The following is a 20,746-nucleotide window of genomic DNA, read 5'->3' on the forward strand; positions in this document are numbered from 1 at the left end:
CCACATGTCTTCTGGCTCTTCTCAGATGTAAAGAACAGGGTGATTACCAGATTAGCTGCGTGAGAAAATTTCTTTTCAGGTACATGTTAAAAGTACAAATTTTAGACCTATGTCCAAAATTCTGGGAATGGGATCCAGAATGAGATTTTGTTTGTTTTTGAGACAGGGTCTCACTGCTAGCCCTAAATGGCCTTAGACTCACTATGTAGAGCAGGTTGGCCTAGAATTCATGGAGATCTTTATGCCTCTGCCTCCCAAGTGTTGGAATTAGAGGTATGTGCCACTAGAACAAGAATTGTTAACAAGTCCACTAGGAAATCTCCCCTCTTCATCTCTTTCCCTCGTCCCCTCGTCCCTGCCCCTTTTCCACCCAGACTGGCCTCAGACTCCAAGCAGTCTGAGTGTACGATGACAGGCATGAGCCACTATGCTCAGCTCCTTAGGGAATTCTCAGAGGCTGAGACTCCACAAAATAGGAAGTAGGATTGGCACCGCTTCTGACAACCAAAAGAATTTGCTTTGGAATTAAGAAGAATCATATAATAGTATGTTTATAGTGGTGCATGCCTGTAATTTCGTCTTCTCTGGAGGCTAAGGTAGTTTAGGGCCAGCCCAAACTGCAGAGAATTAGCTAGTCTAAACTACATAGTCCAGTAGTAGACAGCTTGCCTAGCATACTCAAGTCCTGGGTTTAATTCTCAATACTAGAAAAACAGTGACAAAACCCTACTTAAAAGACAAATCAGCCAATTCCCACTGACTATAGGACAGTATAATATTTTGGCATTGATATGGATTCTATTTAATTTTTGCTTTTTGACAAAGCTTATTTCCTCATATTTTAATAAAATATTTTAAATAGATTTATGTTAGCATTAATACATTTTTACTGAGAAATGTTCTTTAAATATATTTGCTTTGTATAGCTAATTCAAGTTTTCACAAATGGTGGTTCTGAGCCAGGCGGTAGAGGTGCACACCTTTAATCCCAGCACTCGGGAGGTGACACTCTGTGAGTTTGAGGCCAGCCTGGTCTACAAGAGCTAGTTCTAGGACAGGCTCCAAAACTACAGAGAAACCTTGTCTCGAAAAACAAACAAACAAAAAAATGGTGGTCTTAAGAGATTTCCGATATTTTTAAAATTTATTTTTATTTTTACTTTATGTGTATGAGTGTTTTGCCTGCATGTATGTCTGTGTACTACATGGACCGTCTGGAAGAATAGCCAGTGCACTTAATTGAGTCATCTCTTTATCTTTGGGGTTTCTATTTTTTACGTATATGTCTCTTAAATTATTTTTCACAGGGCCATGCATGTAATAAAGGGTTGACTTATTGGTTAGTTTAGCTCATATTAGAGTTTTGTCATTAAATCTTTGACTGTAACCTTTCTTTTTAGGACCAAAATAATTAATTAACAATTGTTTGCTCTGTATGTGTTTGAGTGATGTGTCATGTGTGTTGTGTGTATGGGAGAGAGAATGAGATTGCGGGAGTAGGTCCTTTCTTGCCACCGGATATTTAGCACAGTTGTCAGGCTTGATGACAAGAGACTTTACCCAATGAGCTGTCCTCTCTCCTAACCTCTGGCTTTTCTTTTCTGCATATTTTTTCAAGTTCAGTTTTTATTGACAAATTTAGGCAGATCAAATACTGTTAAGACCATTTCTTCTAAAAATTTTGTTATTAAGAAATTAAGACAGTTTTGCACTAAATAGTTTGTTCTGTACTTCTTTACTAAATTTAAGTTTTCCCTGACAAATTTTGTAATGTTTTTCTAGTCCTAAGAGGTCTTTAGCCAATTTTTCTCTGGAACAATTTTAGCAGTATCAGTTTTATTTTGTGCTGCTTGCTATGTTTTGTTAGTGGTACTTTTTGTGAATTAGTAAATGATATATAATTTGCATTTCATTCTAATTAATCTGTGATAAACTTGTGACCAAATTCACTTTAGAATGCTTAAGAATGCTCTGTTGTCTAAAAATGTTCTGATGTACTAATAAAATGATTTTGTATCTTTTAGTCATATGTATATCATATCTACACTGTTGCAGAGCAAATAGCAAATGGTAGAGACAAATTGTTCTTCTTGGTTTTGAAGAGGTGATTGCCCCGAATCCTTGCTATTCCTTGTTAGTTCCTCTAAAGCACTCCATAGTTCATGTATTTTTTTTTTTAGAACTAAAGTTCTAAGATACCAAAGTTTATCTCACTAAAAGAAACTTAAGATATCTTTTTTCCAGTGCTATTTTACTCAATACTTTAATTAGAAGTTGTGAGTCCTAAAAGTAGAAATCTTAAATATTAACATTTTAAAAGTTAGTCATTGGGTTTACCATTTTTTTAATGATAGGTTTTTAAAAATGTACTTGTTTTTATATTAAATGATTTTATGAGTACAACTTTTAGAGGGGTTATGTTGATAATGTTTAGTAGGCATTTAAAAAATTGTTACAGAATGTAGTTTCTAATATTCTGATTAATGGATTTATTTTTTTACAGTAGCAAAGTAGTTTTTATTCAGTGTAAATTAAATGGGCTTTATTATATTGTATTCTAAAGTGATATTTGCTTGAATACATAATAAATTAACTTGGTAAAGATTTAAAGTCTATACTCTAAAAGCTTTATTGCTCTCTGTTTCTGGAGGTTACTTGTGTTAACAGGTTGTGTGTCATTCCAGGGACAGTTTGTGCATAGCAAGCAATTTGTGCTTGTGTTTATTTCTTCTTTTTATACAGTTTTTTAAATCATACTGAACCAATTCTGCATGTTGATAGATCCTCGTTCCCTTTCTGTTATTTGTTCTTCCTCCCTCTCTCTTTCCTAGGTCTTCAACTTAAAGCTTCATGTTTGGTAGTAGTTGCTTTTGTTTTGTGTGTGTGTGTGTTTAAAGAGCCGAGATAGGATTGCAAATTTGAGGTCATTTTGGGATTACAAGGTGAGACTCTGTATTAAAAAATAAAAACAACAAGACCCCAAAGACATGGAAATTATTTGATGAAACACAAATGGCGTGTGTGCCACAATGATTCCTGCTCATCTTGAACTTAATGCTTGCCTGTCTTTTTTCTTTCTGGTGTAAAGATCAATGAAGGTAAAGAGCCCAACTTGGTCATGAATATAATTGTTTTGTTTTTTAAGTATGTGTGTGTATATGTGTGTACAAATGCATGGATGTCCACAGGCAATTGTGAGCTGTCTGATATGGGTGCTAGAATCTAAACTGAGACCCTTTTCAAAAGCAGTATGTACCCTTAACCTCTTAACCACTGAGCCGTCTCTCTGGCCCCAGGAATTTTAAAAAGAGTTCTATTCAGAAAATTGAATAAGCAGAAGAAAATTGGACATAAGAAAGGAGTTTATTATTTGGGGACTAAGGAATTTATTGCTAGTGAAATCTTAACATATGTGAAGATGCAAATACAAAGACGGGCTTCTGAAGAAAGAAATGATGCCAAAAGAGAGTGAGAAAAATATATTCAAAACCCAAATACTCCAAATTCTGAAATATGGTAAGCACTGATAGAACACTGTAAGTGGAAAGTTCCACTCCTGACCTCATGTGGCAGGTCACAGTCAAAATGCAGGTGAATAATATTGTTTAATCAGACTCCCATGGGATTAAAAGCCCAACCATGCCCCATCAGTTCGGATATATCTTTACCGTGTGTGCCCAGATTCCCCAACTCCATTGTGCTCACAGTGATAAAACAATGTATGTGTAGATCACACAGCAGTTGCCTTTCCTCATCATGTCCCACAAAGGGTTTGGGAGAGTTTCTTGCTGTTTGCTTATTTTCTGCTCTGTTGGGAATGTCACAAGCCCTGCAGACCCACTTATTGGTAACCGTTAGAATAAAAGAGAAAGTCCTTAGGTTTATCAATGGCGTGACTGTCAAGAATCCTCAGTGTGAAATATCCTACAGAAGGGTGTGGACTGGAGTGACCACCAAATGTGACCTGAGGTACAAGATACCCTGGTGAAATTCTGTCACCAAAGTGATGAGCAGAAGTTAATGAAAAGAAAAGCAGACTGTAGAACTAAAAACAAGTATCTTTAAGAGTAGCTCTGTCTGCATTGCAGTAACATATACCATTGATTGGCATGCTATTGTGAAACCTGTGGAGACCTGTCATGATGAACTGAGCTAGAAAGGAGCTGTGACTATGGAGAACTTTAAGAAAAATCAGAGGATTATTATTATTATTATTACTGCTATTTTAGGATTCATGGTGGAAAGCCATAGTTTGACTACAAAGCCAGAGAGAAATTCAGTAACTAGTTTGCCAAAGTTGTTGCTCATGAAAATAAAAAATACTCAAGGCACATTACTGTTTTTGTGATACTGCCCCAGGAAGATGGTAGCTATAGCTGAGAAGATGCTGCAGGATGACTGCTGAGGTGTGTTAATGCAGCAGGCACACATAAGCTGTGAAACTTTCTGTGATAAGTGAAAGCATTCACCTTCTCTGTTTTAAAGAGGTTAATTTCTTACCATTCTGTTGTGCTAATAAAAAACTAGACCATAGACAGCTTTTTAAGTTGGTTTTACCGGCACAGGTATTATTAGCTGCTCACACTCACTACTAGGGAGCTGACTTAAATGATGATGACAGGATTTTGTTATCCCTTGACAACTGTTCTGCTCATCTTGTAGCAGAAATTCCTATTAGAAAATTATGTACTGGCTTGCAGAATGTGTAACACAATGGTAAAACCCTTACCCACTGTTTGTAAGGCTCTAGGTTTAGTCCTCAGCAGCATAAAGAAATAAAAAAGAAAGAAATTTACCCCCAAACTAAAAATAATATTTATGCACTGTATCCCTTAAGTATGCATTAATTAATTAAGCCATGTGTTCAGGATTTTCTTAGGTTGATGAAGAGTCAATATAAAGATACTTCCTTTTTTCAAAATTGTTTTTAAACATTTGATTGTATTTGTATATGCATTTGTTGGCATGCACATGTTACAACATATGTCCTAAGGTCAGAGGACAAGTTGTTCCTTTCACCATGTGGGTCCTAGGAATCAAACTCAAGTTCTCAGGTTTGGGAAACGAATACCTTTACCTTTGGAGCCATCTCAGACCCCAAAACACTTTGTTGAAAGCATACTAACAGTGGAGAGCAGAGATGCAAGTGTGGAAGGGTTTTTACATGAATTTAACAAAATGAATTAATCTGAAGATGCTGTGTGTACTTTGAGCATTAGTTGGAACATGTGACTAAGGTCAGAAATGAGCATGTCTGACACAAACTTCTGGCCTGCAATTCTGTGTTCAGTTATGATAATAAAGTGTCAAGTGGAAAAAGAAACAAGATTTCTGGCCTTACATGTATGAAACATGCCTTTAGAAATGGGTTTAGAGAAATTACTATATTGCTATTGAGGCTGCAGTTTGTGGTACAAAAATTGAAGTGGTTCTGAACCTAGGTGACAACAGTGTTAGGGATGGTGACAATGGTAATGCCTGTAGGTAACAGAGGGAACATTAGGATTAGTTGAAGGACTTGAAGCAGTGCTTATTCATAACAGAACAAGAATCATGTTGGTTTATAACATCAAAGAGCAACTATTAAAACAAAAGCTTACAAATGAGGTCAGAAATTCTAAAGGAAACATTAAAAACCATCACGAGCAGACCTGCTTCCTAGTCCTCCAGCTGCCTCTGGAATTTCTTCTCTTTCTCCCATCTTTCTTTTTTTAAACCCCCCCCCCTTTTATGAAAATAGATTCTTTTCTCATACAGTATATCCTGAGTACAGTTTTTCCTTTCTCCATTCCTCCAAGTTCCCCTCCATCTCCCCTTCCCTCCGGATCTATTTCTTCCTGTCTCTCATTAGAAAAGAGCAGGCTTCTAAGAGATAGCAACCAAACATGATAAAATATAAGATAAAACAAATTCCATCACATTGAGGCTGGTCAAGGCAACCCAACAGAAGGAAATGAGCCCAAGGGCAAGCACAAGAATCAGAGATCCACTCATTCATAGACTCACGAGTCCCATAAAAATACTAAGCTGGACACCATAATACATATGCAGAGGACCTGGTGTAGAACTCAGTAGACGCTGTGTGTCTGTGTATGCTGCTTCAGTCTGTGTGGTTCATAGGAGCCTTGCTGAGTCGATTCAGAGGGAGTTGCTCTCCCAGTGTTGTTCATCTCCTCTGGTTCTTCCACTCTTTCTGCCTCCTTGTTGGTGAAGTTCCCTGAGCTCAGAGGAATGTCTGGCTGTGGGTCTCTGCATCTGGTCCTCTGTACTGCAGGGAGACACTTCTCTGAGGATAACTGAATAAGGCACTGATCTGTGAGTATAGCTGAGAACACCATTAGGAATCATTTTATTGATTTCTTCTTTTTTTTTCAGAGACCAGTAGTGTTTGGTTTGGTCCCCAGGCTATCTAGTCTCTGGTTCTTGGTCACCCAAGCAGTGTTGGGTATGGTTTCCATCTCATGGAGTTAGCCTTAAGTCAAACCAGACATTGGTCAGCTACTCCCACAAGTTCTTTGCTATCGTTGCCCTAGCATACCTTCCAGGCAGGACAGATTGTAGGTCAAAGATTTTGTGGCCAAATTGGTGTTTATATTTCTCTTTTGGTAGCCTGCTATACACCAGAGACACTAGAATGTAGGGGTGAAGACTCCATGTAGGCACCAGCTTGACTTCTTGTTCAATAAGTTGTGTGGGTGTTGTCCTTGGTAATAAGGCCCTGCTGTCCGTTTGTAGAGAGCAACCCATTGTCTTAGCAACAGCCTGGGTTGTTTGGTGATTTCCATGGGACCCCCATTGGCCAACAACTCATTTGGATGCAACGCAGTCTCAGTAGTGGAAGCCTTGTTTAGTGAAAAGAGATGGTGAGTTGGGACTGTCTCCCTCATTAGTAGGAGACTTCATTAAGATCACCTCCATAGATTTTAGAATGTTTCCACTGCATGAGGTTTCCATATCATCCCTCAAATGCCCCTCAGTTCTAGTTGTCTCTCCCTGCCTTCCCCCCTCAACCCTTTCATCTCTCTCTTTTCAAACCTGATCCTCCAGTTCCTATACCTACCTGCCTCCAGTCCATCTATAAAATCTATTCTATTTCCTCCTCCCAGAGAGACCCATTTGTCCCCCCCTAGTTCCTTTCTCTATACCTAACCTTTCTGGGTCTACAGATTGTAGGTTGGTTATCATTCATTTAATTGTTAATATTCACATAGAAGTGAATACATACCATATTTATTTTTCTGAGTTTGGGTTACTTCACATAGTATGATTTTTTTTTCCAGTTCTGTTTGTCTGCAAATTTCATGATGTCATTTTTAAAAAATGTTGATTATTGTGCATTAGTGTTTTGCCTGCATGTATATTTGTATTAGGATGTCAGATTCCCCACTGGAGTTACAGACAATTGTGAGCTGCCATGTGGGTGCTGGGAATTGAACCTGGGTCTTCTGGAAGAACAGCCAGTGTCCTTAACCACTGAGCAATCTCTCCAGCCCCCATGATATCATTTTTTTAAACAACTGAGTAATATACCATTGTGTAAATGTACCATATTTTCTTAATCCATTCTACTATTGAGGGACGTACTATGACTATTATGAACAGAGCAACAGTGAACATGGTTGAGCAAGTGTCCTTGTGGAAGGATGAAGAGTCCTTTGGGTGTATGCCCAAGAGTGGTACAGCTAGATCTTGAGGTAGAGTTATCTTCAGCTTCCTGAAAAACCGCCAAGCTGATTTCCAAAGTGGCTGCACAAGTTTGCACACCACTAGCAGTGGAGGAGTCCTCGCGCCACATCCTCGTCAGCATGAGCTGGCACTGTGTTATTATCTTAGTCATTCTGACAGGTGTAAAATAGAATCTCAGAGTTGTTCTGGTTTTCATTTCCTTGGTGGCTAAGGATGTTGAACATTTCTCTAAGTGTTTCTCAGCCATTTGCGTTTCCTCTATTGAGAATTCTCAGTTTAGATATGTATCCCACTTTAAAATTGGATTATTTGTTTTTTGGTACCTAGTTTTCTTCTGTTCTTTATATATTTGGGATATTAGTCCTTTATTGGATGTGGAGTTGGTAAAAATCTTTTCTCATTCTGTAGGCTGCTGTTTTGTCCAAATGACCATGTCCTTTGCCTTATAGAAGCTTTTCAGTTTCATGAGGTCCCATTTATTAATTGTTGATTTTAGTGCCTGTGCTATCAGTGTTCTGTTTAGGAAGCTGTCTTCTGTGCCAATGAGTTCAAGGCTATTCCCCACTTTCTCTTCTGTTGGGTTGGGTGTATTGGGTTTTATGTTGCGGTCTTTGATCCATTTAAAGTTGAGGTTTGTGCAGGGTGATAGGTATGGATCTATTGTATTCTTCTGCATGCTGATGTCCAGTTGATCAGCTCCCATTTGTTAAAGAAGCAGTCTTTTTTTCCAGTCTGCCTGCCTGCCTGCCTGCCTGCCTGCCAGCCTGCCTGCCTGCCTGCCTGCCTGCCTGCCTGCCTGCCTGCCTGCCTGCCTGCCTGCCTGCCTGCCTGCCTTCCTTCCTTCCTTCCTTCCTTCCTTCCTTCCTTCCTTCCTTCCTTCCTTCCTTCCTTCCTTCCTTCCTTCCTTCCTTCCTTCCTTCCTTCCTTCCTTCCTTCCTTCCTTCCTTCTTTTCTTCTTTTCTTTCTTCTTTTGAATTTTGTTTTTATGAAGCAGACTTTCTCTGTGTAGTCTTGGCTGTCCTGTAGACCAGGCTGACCTCGAACTCACAGAGGTCTGCCTGCTTTTGCCTCCTGAGGCATGTGCCACCACTTCCCCCCCGAGGTTTGTACCACCACCTCCCAGCTATTTCTGGCTTCTTTATAAAAAAAATACTGTTCATAGGAGTGTAGGGATTTATGTTTGGGTCTTCAGTTTGATTCTGTTGATTAACATGTCTGTTTTTATGCCAATACCGTGTTTTTTGTTTTTGTTTTTGTTTTTATTACTATAGCTCTGTAATACAATTTGAAATCAGGGATGGAGACCTCCAGCAGCTCTTTTATTGTTCGGGATTGTTTTAGCTATCCTGAATTTTTGTGTTTCCATGTGAAGTTGAGAATTGCCCTATCAAGGTCTGTGAAGAATTGTGTTGGAATTTTGAGGGGAACTGCATTGAATCTGTAGATTGTTTTTGGTAGGATGATCATTTTACTGTTACTCCTAGTGCTCCACAAGCATGGGAGAGCTTTCCCACACCATCTTCTCTGTCTGGTTGGCAGCCTTTTAGTAACTGCTCCTGTTTCACTAGTGGTTCTAGTCTGTTTACATTGCTTATTTGATCTTGATTTAACTTTGATAAATGGTATCTATAAAACGTATCCTGTTTTTTTAAATTTTCCAGTTATGATTCTCTGAATTTCCTCAGTATCTGTTGTTATATCCCTGTTTTTGTTTCTGACTAATTTGGATATTCTCTCTTTTAGTTAGTTTGGATAAGGGTTTGTTTATCTTGTTTAGTTTTCTCAAAGAATCAACTCTTGGTTTCATTGATTCTTTCTATTTTTCTCTGTTTCTTTTTTATTGACTTCAACCCTCAGTTTATTTCTTGTTGTCTACTCCTCTTGGTTGTGATTACTTCTTTTTGTTCTAGAGTGTTCAAGTGTGTTGTTAAGTTGCTAGTATGAAATTGCTCCAGTTTTTTTTGTTTGTTTGTTTGTTTTTTTAATCTAGACATTTAGTACTATGAACTTGCCTCTTAGAACCATCTTCATCGTGTCCCAGAAGTTTAGGAATGTTGTGTATTTATTTTCATTCAGTTCTAGAAAGTTTGTCATTTCTGTCTTATTTTTGTCTTTACTTATTTTTCATTCGTTAGAGAGTTGTTCAGTTTCAATGAATTGTGAGCTGTTTGTTTTTGTTTTTGTTTTTTTTTTTTGCTTTCTGTTGTTTTTGTTGTTGATATTCAGCTTTAAATCTGTGCTGGTCTGAAAGGATGCAGGATTTTCTTGCATCTATTGAGACTTGATTTGTGTCCAAGTATGTGGTCAATTTTGGAGAAAGTTCTGTGAGGTGCGGAGAAGAAGGTGCATTCTTTTGTGTTTGGGTGAAATGTCTGTAGATATCTGTTATCCATTTGGTTCATAATGTCTCTTAACTCCAGTATTTCTCTCTTTAGTTTTTGTTTTGATGACTTGTCTGTTGGTGAGAGTGGGGTATTGAACTCTTCCATTATCAATGCATGAGGGTCATTATGTGATTTAAGCTGTAGTAGTGTTTGTTTTACGTACTTGGGTGCCCTTGTATTTGGGGCATAGATATTAAGAATTGAAATGTCATCTTGGTGGATTTTTCCTTTGAATTTGTAGTGTTCTTCACTATCTCTTTTGATTAGTTTTGATTTGAAGTCTATTTTATTAGATATTAAAATTGTTATACCAGCTTGCTTCTTAGGTTCATTTGCTTGCAATATCTTTTACGAAGCCTTTACCCTGAGGTAATGTCTATCCTTGATGTTGAGGTGTGTTTCTTGGATGCAGCAGAAGGGTGGATTGTGGTTTTGAATTCATTCTCTTAGTCTTATCTTTTGGGAAATTGAGACCACTGGTATTGAAAAGATAACAATGAGCAGTATTTGTTGATTCCTGTTATTTTGCTGCTGTTGTTGGCAGCAGCAGTATGTGTGTTTTGTGTGTGTGTGTGTGTGTGTGTGTGTGTATGTATACACTTCCCTTTTGATTTTGCAGATCTGAGATTATTTGTTATTTCTGTTTTAATGGGTTAAACTGAATAGGTTGGATTTTCCCTCTGTCACCTTCTGAGGCCTGGATTTGTAGATAGGTATTGTTTAAATTTGGCTTTATCACAGAATATCTTATTTTCTCCATCAATGGTGATTGAAAGTTTTGCTGGGTATAGTGGTCTAGGACTGGCATCTATGGTCTCTTAGAGTCTGCAGCACACCTCTCCAGGTCCTTTCTGGCTCTGGAGTCTCCATTGAGAAGTAAGGTATAATTCTAATGGGTCTGCTTTTATGTTTCTTGGTCTTTTTCCCATGCAGTTTTAAATTTTGTTTTGTTTTGTTTTTCGAGACAAGGTTTCTCTGTGTATCTTTGACTGTCCTGGAACTAGCTCTTGTAGACCAGGCTGGCCTCAGACTCACAGAGATTTGCCTGCTTCTGCCTCCTGATTGCTGGGATTAAAGGTGTGTGCCATCACAACCTGACTTTAATATATATTTTGTCCTGTGTATTTCATGTTTTGGTTATTATTTGCTAGGGAACTTTATTTTTTGGTCTTTATTTTGATGTTCTGAATGCTTCTTGTACCTTTGTAGGCCTCTCCTTCTTTAGGTAAGGAAAAGTTTCTTTTATAATTTTGTTGAAATTATTTTCTGTGCCTTTGAGCTGGAATTCTTCTCCTCCTTCTCTTCCTACTATTCTTAGGTTTACTCTTTTCACATTGTTCCAGATTTCCTGGATGTTTTGTGTCTGGAGTTTTTGAGATTTAACTTTTTCTTTAACCAATGTATCTTTTTTCTTCTATTGTATCTTCAGCACCTGAGATTCTCTTTTCCGTCTCTTGTATTCTGTTGGTGAAGCTTGCCTCTGTAGTTCCTGTTTGAGTTCCTAATTTTTTTATTTTCAGAATTCCCTCAATTTGGATTTTCCTAAGGTCTTGAATAGTTTTATTCATTTCTTTTCATTGTTTGTTTGTGTTTTTCTGGACATCTTTAAGGGATGTATTAATTTCCTCTTTAAGGACTTCTATTATCTTTATTCAGGTGGTTTTGAAGTCTTTTTCTTGTGTTTCAGCTATGTTGGCATATTCAGGGCCTGCTGTGGTAGGACAGCTGGACTCCAGCGGAAGCCTATTGCCCAACTGTTGTTGATTGTGTCCTTATACTGGTGTCTAGGCGTCTGGGGTTGGGATGACTACAGGTCTGGATGCTGATTCCTAGATTTGACTTTGTTGGGTGACTGGTTTGTTCTTTGTTTTCTGTTTCCTCTCTGGATTTTTGGGGAGTGCGATGTCTGTGTGTTGCCTGGTAGGAAATTTTCTTTGGACCTGATGATTGTGGCCACTTAGGTTCCATGTGAAATGTGTTTCTGGGTATTGGAAGCTGATTCTCCAGAGTGGGGGTAGTCTAGGGGTTTGAAGAGGTCCACAGGAGGGAGCAGAGTGTTTAACCAGGATCTGCGTATTTTGCCTCCTTAGAATGGGGAGACAGTGAAGAGAGGTCACCCCAGAGGGTCTGCTATAGCACTGGGATGAGACTGGGATTGGGTCTAGAGACCAAAGGAGAGGGGAAGAGCTACAGACAGCCACCTGCTTCCCTGGCAGGGAGTGCCTGCTGGAGCTAGGGGTTGGGATAAAGCAATGAGGGGGCTTTAGGAGGAAAGGTTTGTGGATACCCAGGACATGTAGGGAGTGGGGGCCTGCAGCAGGTATTCTGTTGCAGAACTAGGGATGTAATGGAATTGGGTTTAGAGGAGAGCGGGAAGTGGTGAAGGTCTTCAGTAGGTTTATGTTTTCCCTGTTCTGCCCTGCTGGTGTGTTCCCAGGGAATGGCTGCCGATGTGAGAGGCTGGGATGCTAGGATGAGTCTGGAGGAAAATTGGGGCTGAGGATCCTTGTGTTCAACTGGGGATAGGGTCAGAGAGGAATCAGAGAGCAAATTAGGTTTTCTGCTACAGAGCTGGGGATGATACTGGGGGCATTGGATCTCAGGAGTAGTAGGAGAGGTGTGGGTGGGCCTTCAGCCTATCTGTTGCCCTGGTAGGAGTGGCTTTTGGGTCAGAAATTCTAACCAGAAAAGGAAATGCAGTTTGCCGGAACTTCTCGGTCTAAACACGGCTTTGTGGTGCCCTGAAAGCTGCCATCAGATTTGCTGTTTCTGGTATTGAGGCAGCTGAATTCTAGTGGTATTTTGAATGAGTTGGCATACTTTGCCTATATGATTAATATCTATAAAGTACTTGTACCAAGTTTGATTCTAGCTTATTGTTCACATTGATTAAATTTTACAGGTATTTATTGGATCCCAATTTTTTGGTAAGTATAATAGTTCTAGAGCTTGTCATGGCAGTACATGTCTATAATCTCAGCAGTTGGCACATTGAGGCAAGAGAATCGCATGTTATAGACCAACATGGGCTACATGATGAGACTGTATTTTAACAAAACAAAACCCCAGTATTGGTTATTATCCACATTATTTTATTATTTTGTAAAAATAATCACTCAGAGTTCAGTATATTTCTTTTTTCTTTTAAGATAGTATCTGACTGTCTAATCCTGAAAATCTTTGTAGAACAGGCTGACTCCAACTCACAGAGAAGTATTTTTTCTTTTCCTTTCCTTTTCTTTCTTTCTTTCTTCTCCTCCTCCTCTTCCTCCTCCTCCTCCTTTTTTTTTTTTTATTTTTTTTATATGGAGACAGGGTTTCTTTGTGTAGTTTCTGGCTATCTTGGAACTAGCTCTTGAACTAGGCTGGCTTTGAACTCACAGTTCTTCCTGCCTCTGCTGGGATTAAATGCATGTACCATGACTGCCAGGTGAGAAGTGTATTTCTTAAGTAGTGATAGAATTGGAATGAAAAATCAGGATACTAATTTCTAGAAAGAAGCACATACATGTTTCTGAGACACTGACCATGTGTTACTTTGGGACCATTTTACCAGTATGAATAGCAGCTTATTCATTTGTTCATATAGAGGCAGAAATAGATAATAATAAGTAATTGCCTATCTTCAAAGACAAAGGGCAGTATTCTTTGTCTCTCATCCTAAGAAAGGGTAAGTGTATGTCTCTGAAACCCACAATTTTGATTGATGCTTTTTAAATGAGTATATACTTATTGTTCTTTTTTTTTTTTTTTTTTTTTTTTTTGGTTTTTCAAGACAGGGTTTTTCTGTGGTTTTGGAGCCTGTCCTGGAACTAGCTCTGTAGACCAGGCTGGTCTCGAACTCACAGAGATCCGCCTGCCTCTGCCTCCCGAGTGCTGGGATTAAAGGCGTGCGCCACCACTGCCCGGCTACTTATTGTTCTTAAATATGCATATGGTATAGTTTAGACACAACTCCTAGTGTTTGACATTCTTGGAATCTTTAATTTTTTGAGTCTCCATTTCTAGTCTCTGAATATATGGTGTTTATCTCACTGAAGCCTGCTTTTTTCCAACTGGTATTCATCAATATACTATGTAATAGCAATTATGTATTACTCTTTTAGAAAATACAAAGTTAATTTCATATTATAGAAATTATGACATTACTTATCACAGAAACATCAGACCACAATAAGATGCTATCTTATAGATCCATTAGAATGGCTTTAATAAAAAGGACAGACGATAGTATCAACAAGAATATGGAGAAGTTAAAACCTGTGTGTACTGCTGGTGAGAATACAGAATTGTGCTACTCTGTTAGAAAATAATTTAGTAGTTCTTACAGTTACATTACCATGATCCATCAGTTGGTTCTTACATGTAACTGAAAGCATTTTCCCAAAAACTTGGACAAGAATGTTTATAGCAGCATTATTGGTAATAGAAAAAAGTAGAAATAGCCCATGTGACTATTAATCAGTATATGGATAAGTAAAATGTCATATCTATTCAATGAAATATCATTTGACACTAAAAAGCCTGATAAATGCTGCTAGAGCCTTGAAAAATTACAAAGTCAAACAGGCTAAACATAAATGACCAGTGTTGAATGATTCCATATATATGAAATACCTAGAATAGGCAAATCCATCAAGATAGGAAGTAAATGGGTAGTTGCCAGAGGTGGACAGGACTTAGGAGTAGTGACTGATAAAAGGGACAAAGTTTCTTTTCTCTGTGGTAGTTATGTGTCCCAACCAACGGGACACGAATTGGGAGCCTGGGCTCTGGAGGGGAGAAATGAAGGGGCAAGAGACACAAGAAACAGTCAGCAAGTCTGCATTCTGATCAACTGCCAACTTTAATTTTTCTCAGTAGCATTATACAGCAAAAAGACTGGAATGTCAGATCTGGAGACAGCCCTAGCTGATAGGAAGAGATAAGGAAATACTAAGGGTCTGTAAATGTTTACTAACAAGGAGAATGCTAATTACTTCTGGGTCCTGGGGCCTGCAAGTCTACAGGCACTCTTAACTCACAGGGAGAGATAAGCGTTGTTTTCTGGACCCTATAGAGGTGAGTATTTTATTTAATTTGTAAACTAAGATGGCTTGACTATAACCAAAATACAGGTCTTTTCTCCCAGCAGTTATGAAACTTAAAACATATTGTAAAGCACCTAATTTTGTATACTTGAGTGACTTTTGGGACTGGTAAGATGGCTCACTGACCTTATGACCTGAGTGTGATCCTCAGGATCCATAAGTGGGGAGGAGAGAAACAACTCCTTGCCCTCTGATCTCCGCAGCTATGCTTGGAGATTCATGTGCCCAACCCCCATAAAATGTAAAAAATAAAAACGATTTAACAGAGTGAATTTTTATGTTATTCTAATTATATCTGACTTAAAAACGAAACCAGTCTTTTAAAACATCTTTGTTGGTGTGTATCAGGTTTTAACCCTTCAGAGACCAAGATTCGCACACCCGACGGGAAAGTGTGGCAGGAGGCTGAGTTCCAAAGCATGAGTAGAGAGCTGTACCGAGACCTAGCGCTGCAGTTCACAGGTGAGAGCAGAGCTTTCTGTGTCTTGCTTATTTTATGCATTCCATAACTTATAGTACTAATTGTGAAACTCTGGCTAAATTTGAGGTGTTGCCCTTTTCTAAGTGTATTATATATCAGAGAAGTAGTGGTTAAAGTCATGAGACTCTCTTAGCCCCCTGGCTCTCGTTCAGGGTTAAAATTAGCTCCCATGGCTAATGATACAGAAACAAGACCACTTTTAAACTGGGGGACTTTTAAAGCCAGGACAGACTGATTTTAGGGAAGCAGAGTGCAATTGTGGCTTACTTCTCTGAGGCTCAGAGGTCTTTAAAGTGACCAGTAATTTTAGTCAGCATATGCAGAAGCCAAAATAAGTGTTACAGGTTGGGAATACATGTTAGAGAGTTACAACTGGGAGGAGCCTATGGTCAATGAGAGGAAACAGGATGATGAGAATGGTGATATTGCCACTTTCTGAGTATCTAGTAAGGCACTAAGCAAGATGCTGGTGCTTCATCTTGGTTTTGTTTTTTAACAGTTGAGGAATTGAAAGCTGAAAGAATATTTTTTCCCAGGATTGCATAAAGAATTAAAGACAGGATTCAAAATCAACTGTTTAATTCCAAAACCTGACAGCTTTCTAGTAAGCCCCATAAAGAGTTTGCTAAACTTGTTTTTTTTTTTTTTTTTTGGTAGCACTAAGTGTCTAGTTCTTTTTTTCTTCATTTTATTAAACACTGTGTTCAGAATACTTTTCTCGTGTGGAGAGAACATACAATGTAGTAATTAGGAGCAGTTATTTTAGAGTCAACTTAAAAGGGTTCTACATTTCTGCCTTTGATAGTTATATATATCAGGTTATGCTACATAATCTTCATCTTTGGTTTCCTCATCTTAAAAAGAAATGTTAATAACTGCACATTATAGGACAGTGTCATAGCCTGGGAGAATATGTTAGATACTACTAAAGAGATTATTCTGTTACACTCTGCCCTTCTCTTTTTATGGTGGAAAAATCAACCCATCTATCTCTACCTGTGTTTCTGTTACATTTGCCGTTGTGTGAGTAAGTTTATTACCCATCTTGCTTTCATTCTTTTGTATCATAGTTTCCTTCTCTGTGTAGTTACACTTACTAACATACTGTTTAACACATTATATCATAGCAGTCATCATGATAGACTACCTCTGGATTTTTCTCCAGTGACTGCCCTGTTTCCCCCTTCTGTTGAGAGCAAAGCTGCAGAAAGTTTCCTTATAGTAATGATATCTGATTTGTCTTGCACACACACATGGTTGTTTGGGTTTGGGGTTTTGCTGTTATTGCAATCATGAACGACATACACTTTCTATGCAGTGTTTAATGTCCATCTGTCATCTTCGTTGCTTAACAGCATTTGATACCATAAACAATCTCTTCCTTGACGTTCTTCACTTGACATACTAGAAGCATGTTTTTCTTTTTAAATCTGCCTATTCTTTTTTCTTTTCTTCCTTTTCCCCCTATCTATCATCTTTCCTCTCTTCTTTATCTAAAAGACCTACTAGGAAAATGTATGTATTCTTAACAACCTGAAATAGCTCTCTTGCAGATATCCCCACATCTGCGTTTCTAGTTGAGACCTCCTTCCTGATTTCAAATTCTTATCAACCTGCTAACTATACCCCTTCCTCGAATGTGTTATAGATATCTCAGTCTTAGTGTATGAAGTCAAGATTACTCAAGGTGGGTGTGACATCGCTTAGCTCCAGCTGTCACTCTGTCAGCTACTCTTGCGCAGACCCACATCTTAAGTAATCTTTCATGCCCCCCGTTTCTTTCATATCTTCTGTTCTATTTTCTAAATTCTATCTATGGCATAATCACCTTTACCACCTTTGTCACTGTTACCTAAATCAAGGCACCATCAGCCTGTCGCCTGAGTTCCCCAAGAACTCTCTTAACTGGTGTGCTGACTGCTAATTCTTTAATGAGTCTGCTCTCAACACTGCTGTCAGAGTAAACTTGTTAAAGTTTTGTTTAAATTGTGTTACTCCTTTGCTCACTGAAATTCTAAGCATGCAGTGATTTGGAGGCATGACTGTTGTAGCTTCTTCTCAGTTGTGGAAATGAGGCAGATTCCTCACAAGTTTTCGAAAAAGAAAAACAATAACAAAAAAGAATTGGTACCTAAGGATGGAGTAGTGGTAATCTTTACCCTTTTTCACATTAATAGTTTGTGGGTCCTAGGAGTAGCCCCAGTGAAGGCTTTTCTCTCCTCCTTCTAAGACCACCAAAGGATGCTTGTGTATGGGACCCTACTCATACTTTTTTTTTTCTTACACAAAGTTGTTATAGAATTAATTTATAAACTCGGCATAAAAGATGAACTTACTATTCATCTTAGCAAACTCAGCATACAGTTTTCTTCACTGAGTTGACAAGTGCGCCATTTCACTGGGTAGCTGTACTGAATAGCTTCTTCTTGGCATAACCTTGCTGCTGGCATCACTGTTCTTGAGCTCCACGGCCTTTAAAATAGAGTTTACTTGAAAGCAAGCTCTATGATTTCACTAAAGAAATAATCTAATAGCAGAGATGGCTACTTTGTGTCTTATAGTTGGGAAGCTGTAGGTATGCACATTTTAGACAAAGACATGACCCAGTCTGTCTGACTGGAACAAGATAGCAGAGATATCAGCATGCTATTCAGAATGTTACACAATTTATAACATGAATTGTTTATGTTTGGAAGTTTCCACTTAATGTTTTTAGATTGCGATTGACCTTGGGTAACTGAAACTGCAGAGAGGAGAGGCTGCTGCACTGTGACTCCTCATTGAGGGAGGTGGGTGCTGAATGGGAACTATAATGATAGACTTCAATATCTGTGCATTTCAGATGGTACCTCTGTAAAAGAGAAGCCTGCTGAAAAAAATAAAGACAAGAAAGTGGTCAAGCCAGTACGGAAAATCCAAAAGGTGACTCAGTTGTCAAATGCAGACTCAAAAACAGGTTAGTTTTCAGTAGTTTGCTCAGCTTAAACAAAATTTTTATTTTATTTGAAAAATATATAATATGGAGATGGAACCTATATAGATATATTATGTCATATTATTTATATATAATATTTCCAGATGTTCTTATTGTTAGGAATGTATGAAAATTCAGTCTGTTACACATGTCATAATTATATACATGTATTTTGTTGCGGTATAGTTGACAGCATTTACTGTCCTTATTTAGAATATACAATTTGAAAGCTTTATTATATGTATAAATCTATGGAAACATTTGTTTATTGTATTAGTACTGCTGTGCAAACATTCCTGACAATGCTTGCTAAAGGAAGGAAGGGCTTATTTTGACTCACAGATTTAGGGTGAGTTAATGATGGAGGGAAGGCAATGGCAGGAGCAGGATGAGGATGGTCGTATTTCATGCTCGGTCAGGAAGCAGAGAGAGATGAAAGCTGTGACTTAGTTCACCTCCTTTTTATTCCATCTGGGACCCTCACCTCACAGAGTGGTGCCATCCACAGGCAGAGTGGGGCTTCCTTTCTGTGTTAAACCATTCTGGAAACACCCTCGTAGCTTAACCAGAGGTGTGTTTCTGTGGTGATTCTAAGTCATATGTCGTTTACAGTGAAGATTAATATCAGATTCATCCTATGTTCAAGATAGGGAAAACACATATCTTCTCAAAAAGAGCATTTTCTAGTTTAATAGAAACACACCAAATTAGTGATTTTTTTATCCTAAAGGAATCTTTTTCTACAAGGGGATTGGTCATGATTGCCTTTAAGATACACATCGGAACTCCTGTGTTCTTGCTAGTAATGATTCAGCTAGACAAAGAATAGGTCAAACTAGGAAAACAAGACATTTCTACTTCCATGTGATTGCATGTCAACCTTGATTCAGATTTCTTGAATTTATATTATAGCTAACTTTATTTCTTTGGCATGTGAGTTAATTTTAATATGACTTGGTTTTCTCATTTGTAGAGGATCAGATCAGTGGTGTTCGTCTCACAGGGTTGTTGTGAGAGCTAAACGAATCAATACTAGAAAATGCTGCAGTATGTCCCGCATGCATGACATGCTTTCTGATGGCTCGCTGTCCTGCAGTGTCATTCAGCAAGTAACTTTTGGCCATGAAATAGTAGAGACGGTTTGAGAACTTGTCACTTTAGTTTCAGGACACTCTGAATTGATGCATTCCCTCATTTTTTTTATCTCTCAGCAGTAGTTGTATGTGTGGCAGTGTGGTGTGCTATGCTTAGGCAATAACAGGGGTTAGCAAGGCAAAATATTCCTGAGAGGTACAGTAAGAAACAAAGTGTGACACACTTTGATAAGAGATCACAAGGTCTGAAGGGGAACAGAACAAGAGTGATGAGGTGCTGTTTTTGATCAGGACTTTATCTTTCTGGTTATGGACTAATGGTTAGAATGACAGCATATTTTATAAGTACCTTTAGATGCAGTAATAGAATAATGATAGAACTAGCCGTTCTGTACAAATGAAACTTGTTTTACGAGAAAATGAGTTATCTAAATGTTAATTAATTAAGTATAAAAATGCTTTTATATTATGTAATTCTGTCCAAGGCATCCTTTGAAATGAAGCACAAAGATTGTATTTGCCCAGTTTTATGATAATCCACTTCATCTGTATGCACTTGCTATTAACCTGGACTGAACAGCATTATCTGTGATAAAACTATATTAATAGTTTACTAGCAAGAGTCAGCTTCTTAAAATGACTTTATGAGACTATTTCAGAATGCTGCAATTTAGTTTTTTATTTTATGTATCTGGGTATTTTGTCTAGTACTACAAAATACTGTCTGTGTACTATGTGCAACCTGATGCCCTCAGAGGCCAAAAGAGAGCATCAGATCCCTTGAACTTGGAGTTACAGACAGCTGTGAATCACCATGTGGTGCTGGGAATCAAACCTGGGTCCTCTGAAGAGCAGCCCTTGCTCTTTAACTGCTGAGCCATTTCTCTATCCCCTAGCACACAGCACTCATGTTTGTTTAACTTTGAGTCAGAAAATTAAGGTAAAATTCCAAAGAATTCTGTTCTGTCATTTTATAAGAACATAAATTTTGTTATAAATTGAACAGTAAGCTTACAACCCTTTAAACACTTTAGCCC

At 38.2% G+C, this 20,746-nt stretch overlaps 1 protein-coding gene across 5 annotated transcripts in view; it reads left to right on the forward strand.

Annotated features, from left to right (window-relative positions):
* Positions 1–20,746, forward strand: part of Cep350 (centrosomal protein 350) — a 156,368-nt gene that overhangs the window by 24,727 nt on the left and 110,895 nt on the right. For all 5 annotated transcript variants that reach the window (XM_057769111.1, XM_057769109.1, XM_057769113.1 and 2 more), the window contains exons 7-8: positions 15,509–15,622; positions 18,484–18,597. In XM_057769111.1, coding sequence (XP_057625094.1) covers positions 15,509–15,622; positions 18,484–18,597 — 228 coding nt within the window. The remainder of the gene's footprint in view (positions 1–15,508; positions 15,623–18,483; positions 18,598–20,746) is intronic.

The sequence above is a fragment of the Chionomys nivalis genome, chromosome 5, assembly GCF_950005125.1.
Source record: "Chionomys nivalis chromosome 5, mChiNiv1.1, whole genome shotgun sequence".
Lineage (NCBI taxonomy): Eukaryota > Metazoa > Chordata > Mammalia > Rodentia > Cricetidae > Chionomys > Chionomys nivalis.